At 47.4% G+C, this 17,122-nt stretch overlaps 1 protein-coding gene across 1 annotated transcript in view; it reads right to left on the bottom strand.

Annotated features, from left to right (window-relative positions):
* ARHGEF26 (Rho guanine nucleotide exchange factor 26) overlaps positions 1-17,122 on the bottom strand; it is a 177,766-nt gene that overhangs the window by 158,506 nt on the left and 2,138 nt on the right. Inside the window, 3 exon segments of the mRNA XM_044289881.1 lie at positions 9,620-9,659; positions 13,935-14,255; positions 14,257-15,060. Coding sequence (XP_044145816.1) covers positions 9,620-9,659; positions 13,935-14,255; positions 14,257-14,985 — 1,090 coding nt within the window. The 5' untranslated portion in view covers positions 14,986-15,060.

Below are 17,122 nucleotides of genomic sequence, written 5' to 3'. Positions count from 1 at the left end.
CATGGTGTTGGATCATGTGATGGACCATGTGATGAGCGCAGTGACGTCACCACAGGTCCTTTTCCTCCTGGACAGCAAAGAAGACAGAAGAGAAGCCCGGCTGCGCGAACAAGTGGATTATGGTAAGTTAAATTTTTATTTTTTATTTTTTTTAACCCCTCCAGCCCTATTTTACTAAGCATTCTGTAGAAAGAATGCTATTATTTTCCCTTATAACCATGTTATAAGGGAAAATAATAATGATCGGGTCCCCATCCGGATCACCTCCTAGCAACCATGTGTAAAAATCGCCCCGCATCCGCACTTGCTTGTGGATGCTTGCGATTTTCATGCAGCCCTATTAACTTCTATGGGGCCTGCGTTGCGTGAAAAACGCACAATATAGAGCATGCTGCGATTTTCATGCAATGCACAAGTGATGCGTGAAAATCACCGCTCATGTGCACAGCCCCATAAAAATTAATGGGTCCGGATTCAGTGCGGGTGCAATGCGTTCACCTCACGCATTGCACCTGCGCGGAAATCTTGTGAAAGAGGCCTAACATGGTAATGGCCATTCAGATATGTCTTTCCAAACTCTTTCAACTTGGACCCGTAGTTGGTTGTTGGCTGCTGTGTATGGGAGATCCATCACCCCATCCAGTCCCAGAGATTCTCAATGGGGGGGGGGGGGAGATCTGGAGACAGAGCTGGCCAGGTAAGGAGCTTCATACCCTGAAGAGCATGATGTGTAGCGCGGGCAGTGGGTGGGTGGGCGTTATCTTATAGGAACACCACATTTCCTAACAGAATCAAATAAGGCATTAGGACTAGTTCCGTGACGTCCCGTGACGTACGGACGTACGGAAGGCTGGTCAGTGTTCCCACCACAAATACCAGATGAGAACAGCCATGTAGCTAATGGCACCCCACACCTGGTGTTGTTCCTGTTTGTCTCCGCACTATGCATGAGGGCAGTAGACGCTCTATAGCCCTCCTGTCAACTCTGATGAGGCCATCAATGGAAAGCATTGGTGTTCAGTGATGAAAGCAGACGTGGCCTTGGTAGTAAAGATGGCTGCATCAGAGTATATACACCATATCGCATCAGGTTTTTTTCATTTTTTTTTTTCCAGCACAGTATAATGCAAACACAAAGTCCCAACATCATCCATATTGAAATGTTTGGGAACTGACTAGCATGTCCCATCTGTTTTATGTATACTTACTTCTATATCAATACTGTGGCCTTTACGAAAACTTCCCTGGCTCAATGCCGAGATAAAAACAGCATGCGGTGCCTATGTGTACAGTGATTACTGCGCTGAGGTGGGGGGGGGGGGGGGGGGGGCATTATGATTGTATTGCTTAGGTGGGGGAAAGGAGAACTGGAATAGTAGATACGGCTCAAGCTATCAGTTCTCCATGCAACGCCACAGTAGAGGGGATAACTATTAGATCAGTGGGGGTACTACTACCAGGACAAGAATAGGGGGGTAGGGGGCACACATTGGTCATGAGCACTCCATTCGTCTCTATGGGACTGCATGAGCACAGTACAGGGGGGCAGATCACTGCTGAGAACAGCGACTGGCTGAGCTTCACATCTCCTCCGTCAAGAGAGACCAGCAAGGTGAGTTTGACGGGGTACCTGGGAAGCACAGGAACGGGGGGCAGGGAACTAGTGATGAGTATATATATATATATATATATATATATATATATATATATATATATATATATATATTTTTTTTTTTTTTTTAAAGCTGTTCTGAAAAAAAATCTATACTTTTACCACCAGACCTCCCCTTTAAGCCAAAATGAAGACTGTTAAAGAGCTGGGTTTTTCTCTGTAGGTCAGTGCATGATGTGATTGGCCAAATTCCAAAGGCTGGAATTTAAATAAAATGACCTATTGTTTAAAACATCTTTCATTGTTAAATGTATTATTGGTATTTTGGGTTATTTATTTTTAAGTTTTTCCAAGTCACTATCACTAGCTGAACCTATTGTTCTCTAGGTATGCTCTGTGACCTGTGCAGAGGTCAGGAGGAATATATGAAACAGAACCGTGGAGGAGATTTACGTAAACTGGTGTAAAGGAAAACTGTCCTAGTTGCCCACAGCAACCAATCAGATTCCACCATTCATTTTTCAGAGCTCCTTCGGAAAATTACAGGTATCTGATTGGTTGCTATGGGCAACTAGGACAGTTTTCCTTTACACCAGTTTTGATAAATCTCCCCATCAGTTTTCCAGGAAATAACTTTAATTTTTTTATAATCTAAGACAAACACTGCCATTCCCTAACCATGGACACACAAGTAGGAGCTGAAGAAAGCAGTGGGCCTCATGTCAGACGGTCTTGATAAATGTATCTTGTCCCCATAGAAACCGTGGTTCCGCTCTCATTTCCTAAACTGTACTAAAAAAATTAAACCTGAGTTCTGGCTGCTTGCTGTGGGTGAATAGACCACCTTGGTCTTAGTTCAGATGCAGGAGGAATATTATGTGTACAGCCAAAGCACTGATATAGGGTCAGCTATAGCAGACACAGGCTACATGTACACTGAGCAGCAGAATCAAACCATTGTGACAAATTGTACTGTCACTTTTTTGTACTTTGCACTTTGGGCAAGCGTCCAACCTCCAGGCGGTATACATTCACTGCAGTGTTTGTATGGGAGCAGTCACAGCCTAGCAACCACTTCAGTCGCCCTCTGAGAAGACTGCAGGCTGCGCGGTATTACATACATTACATGTATACCGTCCTCCTCCTCAGGCACCTACAATTAGCCAAACAGTTACAATATCTACAACAATAGGCAACACAGATTATCCCCTCTTAAAGGGGCAGTGTCAATTTCTCTGCATTTCTCTTTGTGCGTTCTGAGTTCATATGTTCAAGGAGCACGGCTGGGATCTGACATGCAAATACAATGTATTGAGGACTCTCTTTTACTGAATCTTTATGTAGGGAGATGTAATAAAGCATAAGGCTCTGTTCCCACAGCCAAACGGTGACTGACGGATGTGGACAGCACGCGGCGGCAGAGGGGGGCTGTGGCAGGGACATACACACATGGACAGTACATGGCGGCAGAGGGGGGCTGTGGCAAGGACATACGGATGTGGACAGCACACGGCGGTGGAGGCAGGCTGTGGCAAGGACATACGGATGTGGACAGCACACGACGGTGGAGGCGGGCTGTGGCAGGGACATACGGATGTGGACAGCACACGACGGTGGAGGCGGGCTGTGGCAAGGACATACGGATGTGGACAGCACACGGCGGTGGAGGCGGGCTGTGGCAGGGACATACGGATGTGGACAGCACATGGCAGTGGAGGGGGGCTGCAGCAGGGACATACGGATGTGGACAGCACATGGCAGTGGAGGCGGGCAGTGGCAGGGACATACGGATGTGGACAGCATACGACGGTGGAGGCGGGCTGTGGCAGGGACATACGGATGTGGACAGCACACGACGGTGGAGGCGGGCTGTGGCAGGGACATACGGATGTGGACAGCACACGACGGTGGAGGGGGGCTGTGGCAGGGACATACGGATGTGGACAGCACACGACGGTGGAGGGGGGCTGTGGCAGGGACATACGGATGTGGACAGCACATGGCAGTGGAGGGGGGCTGTGGCAGGGACATACGGATGTGGACAGCACGCGGCGGCAGAGGGGGGCTGTGGCAGGGACATACGGATGTGGACAGCACATGGCGGTGGAGGGGGGCTGTGGCAGGGACATAAGGATGTGGACAGCACATGGCGGTGGAGGGGGGCTGTGGCAGGGACATACGGATGTGGACAGCACATGGCGGTGGAGGGGGGCTGTGGCAGGGACATACGGATGTGGACAGCACACGACGGTGGAGGCGGGCTGTGGCAGTGACATACGGATGTGGACAGCACATGGCGGTGGAGGGGGCTGCAGTAGGGACATACGGATGTGAACAGCACATGGCGGTCCTATCTGTGATTGACACATTCCCTGGACGCTTGCTCATGCAGAGCTAGCTGTCAGTCGCGGTATCTGGACATGTTATGCAGACACAGGAGCGGTAATACAAGATCGTGTTTTGTCTCCTTATTGCCTGCCAGGTGGTTTCACAATCTCGCAGGATCTCGGTCTATCAGGTTGGGCACTGAACATGATGTTCCGCAGTGCCACTGTCTCCTATCCTAAACCAAACACAATATAGACTGGAGCTAAAACAAAACTAAAGAAGGGAAGGAATGTCTGCCATGCTCGCTCTCCATGTAACTGCCAGTAAATGCACAGAGATGACACTCTGCCTGTAAATCACCGTCACTAGACGGTCAGTAACACTAGAAGCCTCACCTCTTTTACCACAATGAGAGGAAAACTCTGTTCAAGCCTTTCCCATTTGAGGGCAAGTTTCATGCTTTTTGTTTGTGTGGTAGCCTCTGAATCTAGTCAGGCTGTTGCCTAGCAACGGACACTAACGCTGGGTTCACACCTAGGCGTTTCTATGCGCGTTTTTGTCGCGCGTTTTATGCGCGTTTTTTTTAATAGTGAACGCGCGTTTGACGCGCGTTTGGGTGATTGACAGCAGTGTTGTCCAAAGAGTCTATGGCCCAAACGCGCGTCAAATGCGCCAAAAAAAGCTCCTGTACTTGTTTGAGCGTCGGGCGTTTTACAGCGCGATCGTACGCGCTGTAAAACGCTCAGGTGTGAACCCAGCGTAAAAGAAGCCAGTGACCACACCAGAGCTCCTCATTCCTGTGGAGGCAGGCATTTTTACACATTTTTTAAATTTGCGCACACTGGAATAGGTGAAAGGCACATACTTTTAGAGTTTTCTAAGAAATATGAGAATCTGAAGGCAGAACTTTTATTCTCTATTAGGGCCCATTCACACGTCTGTATATTTAAGTCCGCAATTTAGCGGATAGGATGCAGACCAATTCCTTTCAACGGGGACGCAAAAGATGCGGACAACACACCGTGACGGATACGTTCATCTGAATTCGCTCCTATAGTGTTACCTGATTTGGCTCACTCTTCTAGTAGTGAAACACAGTGCACAGAGCTTATGTGCTATATGGTTACAAATGCACATGTGAGATACCAATGACATGCAACCTGGCTACAGAGATCAATATGGAGTCAAGTTTAGCAGTCCATACACATGACGGGGGAATTGGTTATGTATCGTTCGCTACAAACTAAGAAGACAGGGTGGCATTAGCAGGAGGTGCTCAAACCTACATGCAGTCGTGCATATATACAGGGGAGCAAATCCTGCACTTGTGGCCCGTTGCTAATGGCGATCCCCAGCAAAATGCATACGGTGGAGGATGCCTGCGGTGAACCACAAGTACCACAATAGACATCTCACACAAGGTAACAAGTGCGTATGTCAATCAATATAACAATACAATAACAAATACAGGTGCACTCTGCAGAGTGCACCTATATTTGTTATTGTTTTGTTATATGTATCGTTCGCCCCTTCTCACCTAATTGCCCTTTCTTGTATTCCCCACCACCCACCGAACCTACATAAGACTCAGACAACTTACTGGAATGTAATGGCCACAGCAGCCATTTATTAAAGGGGTTCTGCACTTTCAATTAACTGATGATCTATCCTCTGGATAGATCATCAGCTTCTGATCGGCGGGGGTCCGACACCCGGGACCCCCGCCGATCAACTGTTTGAGAAGGCAGCGGTGCTCCAGCAGCGCCGCGGCCTTCTCACTGTTTACCGCCGGGCCGCCCGCCCACTGACGTCACGACTTGTATCAACTAGAGTGGGTGCGGCTAAGCTCTGTTCACTTGAATGGAGCTTAGCCGCGCCCACTCTAGTTGATACAAGTCGTGACGTCAGTGGGCGGGCGGCCTGGCGGTAAACAGTGAGAAGGCCGCTGTGCTGCTGGAGCGCCGCTGCCTTCTCAAACAGCTGATCGGCGGGGGTCCCGGGTGTCGGACCCCCGCCGATCAGAAGCTGATGATCTATCCAGAGGATAGATCATCAGTTAATTGAAAGTGCAGAACCCCTTTAAATAACAAATACATAAATAACCACAACCATAACAACAGTAATAACCTAAGGGCCCTTTCACACTTGCGTTGTCCGGATCCGGCGTGTACTCCACTTGCCGGAATTACACGCCGGATCCGGAAAAACACAAGTGTACTGAAAGCATTTGAAGACGGATCCGTCTTCAAAATGCGTTCAGTGTTACTTTGGCACCCAGGACGCTATTAAAGTCCTGGTTTCCATCATAGGAGCGGGGAGCGGTATACTTACAGTCCGTGTGGCTCCCGGGGCGCTCCAGAATGACGTCAGAGCACCCCGTGCGCATGGATGACGTGTTCCATGTGATCACGTGATCCATGCGCTTGGGGCGCCCTGACGTCACTCGGGAGCGCCCCGGGAGCCACACGGATGGTAAGTATGCTGCTCCCCAGCTCCCCGCTACACTTTACCATGGCTGCCAGGACTTTAGCGTCCTTGCAGCCATGGTAACCATTCAGAAAAAGCTAAACGTCGGGTCCGGCAATGCGCCGAAACGACGTTTAGCTTAAGGCCGGATCCGGATCAATGGGCATTAATTCCGGATCCGGCCTTGCGGCAAGTCTTCAGGATTTTTGGCCGGAGCAAAAAGTGCAGCATGCTGCGTTATTTTCTCCGGCCAAAAAACGTTCCGTTCCGGAACTGAAGACATCCTGATGCATTCTGAACGGATTTCTCTCCATTCAGAATGCATTAGGATAATCCTGATCAGGATTCTTCCGGCATAGAGCCCCGACGACGGAACTCTATGCCGGATCCGGACAACGCAAGTGTGAAAGGGCCCTAACCCAGTGGGAGGAGGTCATTGACGCCCCAAAACTTCAAGCTGCCGAACCAGGGTGAGCCATTCTTGCCTCCAGCCGTTACCCCCAGCTCAGAGGCACCACCTAATGAAACCCCCTCAATTCACTACAACATCTCGCTCCACATGGGAGTCCAGCCCCCACCGTGGGGCCCCTCCAATGTCCTCAAGTTCCACAGTGACCAACTCCAAGGACGCCCCCCCCCCCCAGGCGCCGTGACATGACTAAACTCCCAACATATCTCCTCCCCTCGCTCAAACCGACCCCCCAAAACTAGGGAGGGTGGATGGGAGCCTAATTTTTAACCTAAAATGGCTCTTTTCTCCTTCATCCCCCCCAATACTTAAACCCCCCCTTACTCCTCCCCCTAACTCAAACTGGCCTATCCTAACCTCACTAGTTCCCCCCTCTAACCCCCCTTTCTAACCCCCCTCCAATCCAACACTCCTCCGGGCCTCCGTAAACAAACCCCCCATCATGGGGGGCCTCCCCTAAAGGGCTACTCCCTCCCCCCCAGTCCGGCCATTGCTTTAGATTGCTGTCTAATCCTGAGAACAGACTAATGTGTCAGGAAAATGAACACACACCGGCTAACAGCAGGCACACTGGATCACCTTCAAACCATACTGAACAATCTGACGGGTAGCAGGCCATAAAAGTGGTGTACTCTCTCCAGGCACAGGTAGACAAGGGTTCATCCGGGAGGAAGCGGGTGCGTAGTTGTCATTGCCTGCGATGGGTCAGGTGGCTTAACCGTAGCTGTCAGGAGGTATTGTAGGTTGTTCTCATTTCCCTGAGGTCCTGACCCTGGTTACTATTGTAAAATTTAGCTCCATTAAAAGTAGATGCTGAGTGTTCCTCACCTGTCCCCATGAAAATGCCGGATGTTGGAGAGCAGGAGCTAAGCTGACTGAAATACAGTTTTATCAGGAAAGAGTCAGGCTAACTTTTAATGTTCTCATGTAAATCCCAGCCTTGTCTCTGCTTAGGAGTCCAGTGGGCGGTGCTACTCAAGGACTGGCAGCTATGTCTGTATGCTTAATAAAAAAGGTTTGCTAAATCTTTTCCCACAAAACGATATATATCAATCTGCTCAGCTCCTCCTGCTCTATCACTGAAGCTTGGCGGCATTTCCATGGCGACAGGTTCCCTATAAGGCACATAAGGCTGTGAAGATGTTTGAATAAGACCTCTTGAGCCACCAAGCTTAATATGTCTCTTGCCAGGGTAACTGGCTATAGGCATATGATGTATTCTCTGTGCGATACCCACCCATTTGGTGTACACCTTTTATAGGGGGGCACGGGTGTAGGTCTGATTTGGACTTTTGAGTATAGTTGTATGTTTCCCTAGGTCTCATTATGAATCAGATATTTGGCATCGATGGCTGTGACAGAGTCGATAATTAGTGGCCATCATTACTTTAGCAACAAAAATTAGGTATCTGGATTTACACCCCTCATGTACAATACCCTTTTATCATTAATTTTCATACATTACTGTGGAATCCAAGGTAAACACCGCCATAAATGAAATGTTATGGAATATGCATTGTCCTAGAATGGAGAACCACCAACCAACACAACAAACAAGCCTTGGAGCTGACAATCCCTGGGGTCCTCACTTCAACCATGTTCCCCTGAAGATAAAAGGAAGCTGCTGCTCAGTTCTCAGACACTTCCGGTCTCCGCAGGACCAGGAAGTGCCTTGGTGCCGTGACCATTATGGCCAATCGCATGCCTCATCGCTCACAGAGGTTTGAATGTAGCGTTCAACCTGCTAAGGGGCTCTTTCACACTTGCGTTGTCCGGATCCGTCGTGTACTCCATTTGCCGGAATTACATGCCGGATCCGGAAAAACGCAAGTGAACTGAAAGCATTTGAAGACGAATCCGTCTTCAAAATGCGTTCAGTGTTACTATGGCAGCCAGGACGCTATTAAAGTCCTGGTTGCCATAGTAGTAGTGGGGAGCGGGGGAGCAGTATACTTACCGTCGGTGCAGCTCCCAGGGTGCTCCAGAATGACGTCAGAGCGCCCCATGCGCATGGATGACGTGATCCATGCGATCACGTCATCCATGCGCGTGGGGCGCCCTGATGTCACTCTGGAGTGCCCCGGGAGCCGCAGGGACGGTAAGTATACTGCTCCCCCGCTCCCCACTACACTTTACCATGGCAAACAGGACTTTAGCGTCCTGGCAGCCATGGTAACAATTCAGAAAAAGCTAAACGTCGGATCTGGTAATGCGCCGAAACAACGTTTAGCTTAAGGCCGGATCCGGATTAATGCCTTTCAATGGGAATCAATTCCGGATCCGGCCTTGCGGCAAGTGTTCAGGATTTTTGGCCGGAGCAAAAAGCGCAGCATGCTGCAGTATTTTCTCCGGCCAAAAAACGACCCGGTCCGGAACTGAAGACATCCTGATGCATCCTGAACGGATTACTCTCCATTCAGAATGCATGGGGATAATCCTGATCAGGATTCTTCCGGCATATAGCCCCGACGACGGAACTCTATGCCAGAACAGAAGAACGCAAGTGTCAAAGAGAACTTAAGACTGGTGAAACCTGTGACAGGACACAGCAGTCACCGGACCAAGCCACTTCCCTGTGCTGTAGGGCAAGAAATGGATGGTAATAGAGCAGAGGTTGGAACGTGGACAGGTGACTGGGTGTTTTTAATGTTCAGGGGAACAGGGAGAGACCCCAGGGATTGTCAGCTCCAAGGCCGGACAATCCCTATAAATTTGTATTTTATAAATGTATCCCTTCCACATACCTTCCCCATCGAAAGTTCCTTGTCCTCGTAGTATCTTGCGCTTTAGAAATTGAGAGAGAGAAAAAAAAAAGTTGTTATTCAAAGCATTATAGAAGTATAAATCGAACTGTGGAAAAAGAGAGATAACAAGCTATTTATATATCTAAGTAAGCACCTAGATAACACCCTTTACAAGAAGCCCTTCACCAAGCCTTCAGTCAGAGCAGGAGGACAGTGTGGACTACTGTATTGTAGACCAGCCAGCTCCAACCTCTTGTTCTCCATCTGTTACAAGACTACAACTTTCAGCATACCCTAAGATCTCTTTCTGCCAGAGAACAATAAGAGTTGTAGTTTTGCAATAGAGATCAGCAGGTTGCAGGCTACTCATCTACAGAATGCAATTGGTGGAAAATCCAAGACCAGAAAATAGATTTACTGAGGAAACTGATGCCTCTCATCCTCTTTTCATGTGCTAATGAAGTAAGAATGTTTACCACACAGACATGGATGGAATACAGTATAATATAAACCCAAGGGGTAGGTAATGTTCAAATCATGTTCAGAGCCTACATTTGGCATATACACGTACGGTACTCCGGGAAACCTCTCAAGTCCACTGGACGTCCTCCAACTGAAGGAGGCCTAAATAGTGTCCTTCTGGCTTCCATTGGGCTGGTATACATACAGAATAGCATAGTAAATGTATAATATGGCACTTTTATTTATTTATTTTTTAACAGTTGGAGAATAACAGGCTGGAGAACGGTGGTCTACATTAGTCCACACTGTCCCCCTGAGCTGTGACTTGAGGCTTGGTGGAGGGCTTCTTGTAACATATGAATCCAGGATGGTATTTTCAGAGTTTACTTAGATATGTAAATAGCTCTATTAGTGATATACCCCACTATATGCCTACACAGTGTGATACCTCACAGCCTTCCAGTGGTGGTAAGCGTTGGGACATCCTTCTGACATATGCCTTCATCGTAGGCTCCTAAAGTGAGCCTAAGTAGAGTTTTTGTGCAACTCCATATTTGTCAAATGATTTATTTTGTGAATTTGTGCAAATCAGCAAAGGGATACAGTCAGGATGTATTTTAAAGAGAAGCATGGCCCTCAGCTCTACTTTAAGTGTTCCTCTGGTTATAGAAAACATCTGACAAGTATTTTCAGTGCAGGCAACGGTATCAAGATGCCACCAACAAGTACAGTAGCTGGAAGGCAGCACTCTGCAGAGGAGAAGAATTTGGATGTAGAGAAGATGAGCCACAGTTGGTAATGCCAGTCTATGGTCCATCTTCACCTCTACTGAATAACACAAAGAGAGGCCAATGGGAAATCAAAGGGCTCAGAGCCCTGTATAATTCCGCAGCCCATCTCTCGAGCCTCTCCTGAATACTTCTGATGTGTCACAGAGAGCTTTTTATGAATGGAGGTGTGGGTTTCTTCAGAGCAGGTGTGTATACAAAAGTAAGAAGCCACAGCGGCCCCCTCCTGTCTCTTTGAGGACAACCCTTTATTGAAACAGGAGAGGACCTGCCATCTTGGTGCCTCACGACCTCCCAGCACAATTCACAATTCAGGCCTACTACAAATCCATGAAGAAGCAGCCTGCACACAAGGGCAGTGTGGTGGCATTATCTGAGCACCGTATGGCACTACTGTACACTACTGCAGTGATTTTGTATAGTGTCGCTGTATTTTCATCTCTTACTTGTAGCCTATTTTATTCCCTGCTGTTATCTGTCGCCTATGTTCCAAAAATGGGAGAAATCTTTCCCCAACAGTTCTCAGCCTTGGCCTTGCCATTACCATGATCTGTGCTCTACTGCTAGATGTAAATGGAATAATACATTGGTTGGAGTCCTCCCTTAACATAAAGGGTGCATGTACGGTAAGGGCAGATGAGGACATAATACTCAGTAACTGTGTCTGCCAGGGGAACCTGCTAGAACTGGTACCTACACCATAAGCTGGAATCCCAATACCAAAAACATGGAGCGGATGTCCAGATCTAAGGAGACTGTTAAAATACATATTTCCAAGGTGATTCCACTTTTTTCTATGAAGATTAAAGAGGATGGCAGGGATTAGGAAAGGCTGCATTTTCCAAAAACAGCGCCACAGTCATACATGGGCTGTGTCTGGTCTTGTAGCTCAGTACCAATACAAATACCAGCTCACAGTCAGAACTGGCACAGTTCTGGAAAAAGCAGAGCCTTTTTTTTAAGCCTAAACAACCCCTTTAATGGGGTGGTCTCACTTCAGCAAATGGCCTTTATCATGTACAGAAAGTTAATACAAGCCACTTACTAATATATTGTCATTGTCCATATTGCCTCCTTTGCTGGCTGGATTCATTTATCCATCATATTATACGCTTCTTGTTTACATGGTTATGACCACCCTGCAATCCAGCAGTGGTGGTCGTGCTTGAATAATATAGAAAAAAAAGTGCTGGCCTCTCTGGTGGCTGGGACCATGAGAGCACTCATAGGCTAGTGCTTTTTCCTATAGTGTGCAAGCATGACCACCACTGATGGATTGCAGGGTGGTCTGTAACCATGGAAACGAGCAGTGTATAATGTGATGGAAAAATGAATCCACCCAGCAAATGAAGCAATATGGACAATCACATTACATTAGTAAGTGTCTTGTATTAACTTCCTTTACATAGTCAATGCTATTTGCTGAAGTGAGACAACCCTAACAGCGTCAGTAGGTAGAATTTGAAACACGAAAAACTGACCTGCGGTGAAGATGTTTGTGCAGATGTCAACAGTTTGTGCAGATTTTTGCAATGCAAAAGCTGAGGGCAAATCCACAACAAAAAAACGGCAAGTAGCACACATGCATTTTGGTGCAAAAACCACAAGAAAACCCGTGCAGAAAATCCACATGAAATCCGCTGCCATGTGCATGTACCCAAACAGCCATAGTGACAGGTTTAGGGCTCGTTCACACGACCGTTGGTGTCCCGTGCTCGTGCCGTGAACCGCAAATTGCGGTCTGCAATGCACGGACACCTGTGCGGCAGGCGCATGGGAATCGCAGAATGGGTCCGCAATCCCTCCGTTCCGTGCGGAGGCACGGAAGGGAACCCCAGAAAGCACTCCATAGTGTTTCCCTAGTGTTCCGTTCCGTACTTCCGTTCCGCACGGTTCCCCATCTCCGGATTTGCGGACCCATTGAAATGAATGGGTCCGAATCCGTGATGTGGAATGACAATGGAACAGTGCCCACGTATTGCGGATCCGCAAATGCGGTCTGCAATACGGGAACGGGACACCAACGGTCGTGTGAACGAGCCCTTAGTCAAATATCTAGATCCACTTCATCCCCCCAAAACACTAAACCAGGTTACTGTCTAGATCAGGGGTCAGTAACCCTCAACACTCCAGTTGTTCTGAGACTACAACTCCCAACATGCACACTTGTTAGTCTGTTTTTGGAGCCCCAAGGGCAGCACGGTGACTCAGTAGTGTTTCCTAGGTTCAAATCCAACCAAATACAAGATCTGCATGGAGTTGTATGTTCTCCCTGGGTTTGTCTGGGTTTCCTCCCACATACAGATACACAGCTTAGATTGTGAGCTCCACCGGAGACAGCGAGTGATGATAATGTCTGTAAAGTGAAAGGCGCATGCTGAGAGTTGTAGTTTGATAACAGCTGGAGTGGTCTAGAGGCCTTCTGTATCTCAAATATAAGAAATATAGAGCTAATTTCTATCACCACACAATTTTTGCAGTGAATAACAGCATAGCAGCAAAGAAGACCTGTCCCTTCTCCAGAAATGTGAATTCTGGATCATCTTTTCTAAGACCTAGGCATTGCGTCGTTCCTCTGTCCTTCCTCCTGGAAACATATGAATAAATGTACAACTGGGCGTCTCCACGCAGTCTGACACTCTCCAATCACAGCTGTGTAGGGACACACCCCTTTTGAGAATGTAATGGTACCGCCCAGTTATTAATTTACACATGCATATATATTCAGCAGTAGAGATGAAGAACTCTCGGTGACGGAACAAATCGATTTGTACGAATCAAATCGCTCATCTCTATTCAGGAGGAATAACAGAGGATCGGCATAATACAGAGTTACGAGAATTATTATTTAATGGGCAATTATGTTGTAAATAGCGACAGGTCCTCTTTAAAATAAAGTCACAAGCAGCAGATATCAGATGTTCATAGCTGAAGCTGAGGATGATACATCCAGGAATATTATCAAGGTGTGGACCCGATCTGAACTACATGGACTGATGACTAGATTAGTAATTGATTAACAGAAGCCAAACACTGCTAGTGGATACAATGATGGAACCACTTACTTTTATCCTTCCCAAACTAGAGAAGCGTTCTTTATCTTCTACCACGGCTTTGAGGATTGGCTGAGACATTCTGTTATTTTTTTTCCTATCTGCTGAACTGTTGAAATCGACACCACTTACTACCGCCCTTCGATACGAGGTGGACCTAAGCCCCCTACGTAGTGCACCCGGGCTTTCGGTCTCTGCTTCTACATCTCCATCTTCTGGAGAGGCCACCCGGCCACTTGTGCTGGTCTCCACCATGCTACGAGTCTTGAGCAGCCTTCTGCTGGGCTCCATGTTCTGACTGTTCTGTGCGCTATTCTTATTGGTGGTCATCCTTGATCTCCGTGGCCAAGTCTTTGGGAATGATTTGTCGCTCCCCTATTTTGAGAGACACCACACTGTTTGTGCTCAGAATGATGGACTGCCTTTCTGGGTTAGATGGGACTCTTTGCAGAGGCTGTTTTTCTTCTAAAGGAGATTTTGGAGAACTAGAGAAAGAATCGGAAATATCTGCGTCCTGTTGGCTGCAGTTAGTAGTGGTAACCATCCCATTAGATACCAATCCAGAACTGGACCCAAAGACAATCTTCTCCCGATCAGGCGTCAGTGTAACATTGCCAGATGTCCGCCTTGAAAGCATTGGTTTTTGGCTTGGAGAAGAAAGGTATTCACTGTTAGTAAAAGTGATAGAATTATTGGAAACCACTTTCAAGACCTGAGATGAACGCTTTTGGCTTGGGGACAATGATTTATATTCCAGAGATGATAGGGAAGATGATGGCTGCAATTTCCCATTAGGACGGTGCAAGCAAGTTCCTCCTTGGTGATGGATCCTGCCCTCTGGAGAACTTGTAATCCTTTCGGCAGGTTGGGTCACTGTGAAACTCTGCTTGTCCTCCACAGGGAAGTCTGTAATGAGCAATCCATTCGGGCTCTGATAGGACTGTGGTCTTGGTTTGGGGCTGTAGTACAGTCCCTCTCCGTGCGGGACATGAGAATTAGCTTTCCTCCACAATGGAACAAATTTCACATCGCTGGGAAACTCCACCTCACTTTCTGCCTCCATGGCAACGTTTGTTCATTCTTCAAAAGCCACCAAAATCCTAATGAAGGTCATGAAACCTCCGACAGCCTGCCATTCCTAGAAAAGAGATCACATCAGGTAGAGTGTTTAAAAAGCATTCTAAATCACTTATTTTAAAGCTGCAGTACACGAGGACTATACGTCACATGTAGGACTAACGTAGCACGCAAATTAATGTAGACGCAAACTGAACATAAAACGCTCGGACTGTATCCCCCGAGTTGGAGCGCTTCTGTGGGATTTTGGTCCACGCCTCCGCACTGCAAAAAGATAGAACATGTTCCATTTTTTTTTCCGATGCGGACTGAATCTTGCAGATTGCGGACCCATTCAAGTGAATGGGTCTACATCCCCAAACGGCAGGCACGTGGCTGAGACCTGTGCAGTGCAGACAGCTATTTGAGGTCCGCAGCACAGGGGGCACATGTTCGTGGGCATGAGCCCTTATACACAATTTCAGCACTTGTAAAAGCCCTTTTTTTGCTGCATTTTCTAAAAGCGCTTTTGGTGCCTTTTTTTTTTTTTTTTTGTTACATTAGTAACCTGCATTTGTTTGAGTCTAATATAGAAGTCAATGGGCAAAACGGCATTAGGCTACCTGCACACGGGCACGGGTTTAAAAATATATAAATGTATATGCCCTGGGGTACCTAGATCCACTCCTCACACCAAACTATCTGTGATATTAAAATGTAACATTAGAAATAAATAGTTGGGTGTGAGGAGTGGATCTACTTGCGGATTATGATAAGGTTTTGCTACTGGCATTTTTCATCTTTTTGGCTCCTTTTCAAAACTTAAAGGGAACCTGTCACCGGGATTTTGTGTATAGAGCTGAGGACATGGGTTGCAAGATCACCCCTAGCACAGCCGCAATATCCAGTCCCCATAGCTCTGTGTGCTTTTATTGTGTCAAAAAATCGATTTGATACATATGCAAATTACCCTGAGATGAGTCCTGTATGTGAGATGAGTCAGGGACAGGACTCATCTCAGGTTAATTTGCATATGTATCAAATCGATTTTTTGACACAATAAAAGCACACAGAGCTATGGGGACTGGGTATTGCAGACGTGCTAGCGGCCATCTAGCAACCCATGTCCTCAGCTCTATACACAAAATCCCGGTGACAGGTTCCCTTTAAGCATGCTTAAGGCTACTTTCACACTAGCGGCAAGGAACTCCGGCAGGCTGTCCCGGCGGGTGAACAGCCTGTTGGATCCGTGCTGCCCCCAGACTACCGCTCCGGCCCCACTGACTATAACAGGGGCGGGCCGGAGGTCCGGCGGCAGCACGGCAAACATGCCGAGAGGCGGCCGGAATAAAACTACGGCAGCGCTAGCGGCAGCAGGGATCCGGAGTTCCTTGCCACTAGTGTGATACTAGCCTTAGTTCTTGCCTTTTTCAAGCATTTTGAAATCTTCTCTATAATGTAAAACCTCCATGAAGACACACTGGCCCAGACTTACCAATGTGTCTGCCTAAAAAGTGGTGCAAATTGGCACATCTAAGCTTTCTTCTGACATCCTTGACAAGGGGGTGTGGCTTAGTGGAAAGGGGTGGAGTTTAGCTGGAAAGGTGGCAGGGCCATAAGAGGTGGCAAGACTGCGGTGTAAAAATCTTAAAATAAGCCAACCAATAGTTGGTATAGAGCCAGAGGGGGGGATATATCAAACTGGTATAAAGTAGAGCCGTCTGGGCCGTGGTGTGCAACAAAAGGCCAGAAAAGCCAGCAGAATAAAAGCGGCAAAAAACACAGCTGATCACAAAAGATGCAGGTGGTTTTATTCTGACATTATTTTAATGGTAAAAACACAGCAGGGCCAAATTCATGTATGGGACCCTAAAAACGTCAGGCTCAGAGCAAAAAATATCACTGCAGCAAACCTACACCTGTGAACAAGCCTGAAGGTACAAGTTCTGATCGCTGCTCATACTGTGTGATCCCATCTAGGGCGGCAGCTAGCCATTATTGTAGTAATCAAGTATTCTACTGAGTAATCCAACGATTAAGCGAGTACTCGAGTAATAAGAAGAAACTAGTTAAAAGTACGTTTTCTATTAAAACTCATCAGCCCCCCTGCCATCAGTTCCCCCTCCAATGCAATTAGTTCCTTC

This window comes from Bufo gargarizans, chromosome 4 (assembly GCF_014858855.1).
Source record: "Bufo gargarizans isolate SCDJY-AF-19 chromosome 4, ASM1485885v1, whole genome shotgun sequence".
Classification (NCBI taxonomy): Eukaryota; Metazoa; Chordata; class Amphibia; order Anura; family Bufonidae; genus Bufo; species Bufo gargarizans.
Note: the sequence above shows the minus strand (reverse complement) of the source record. Positions and strands in the feature narration are given on the sequence as shown.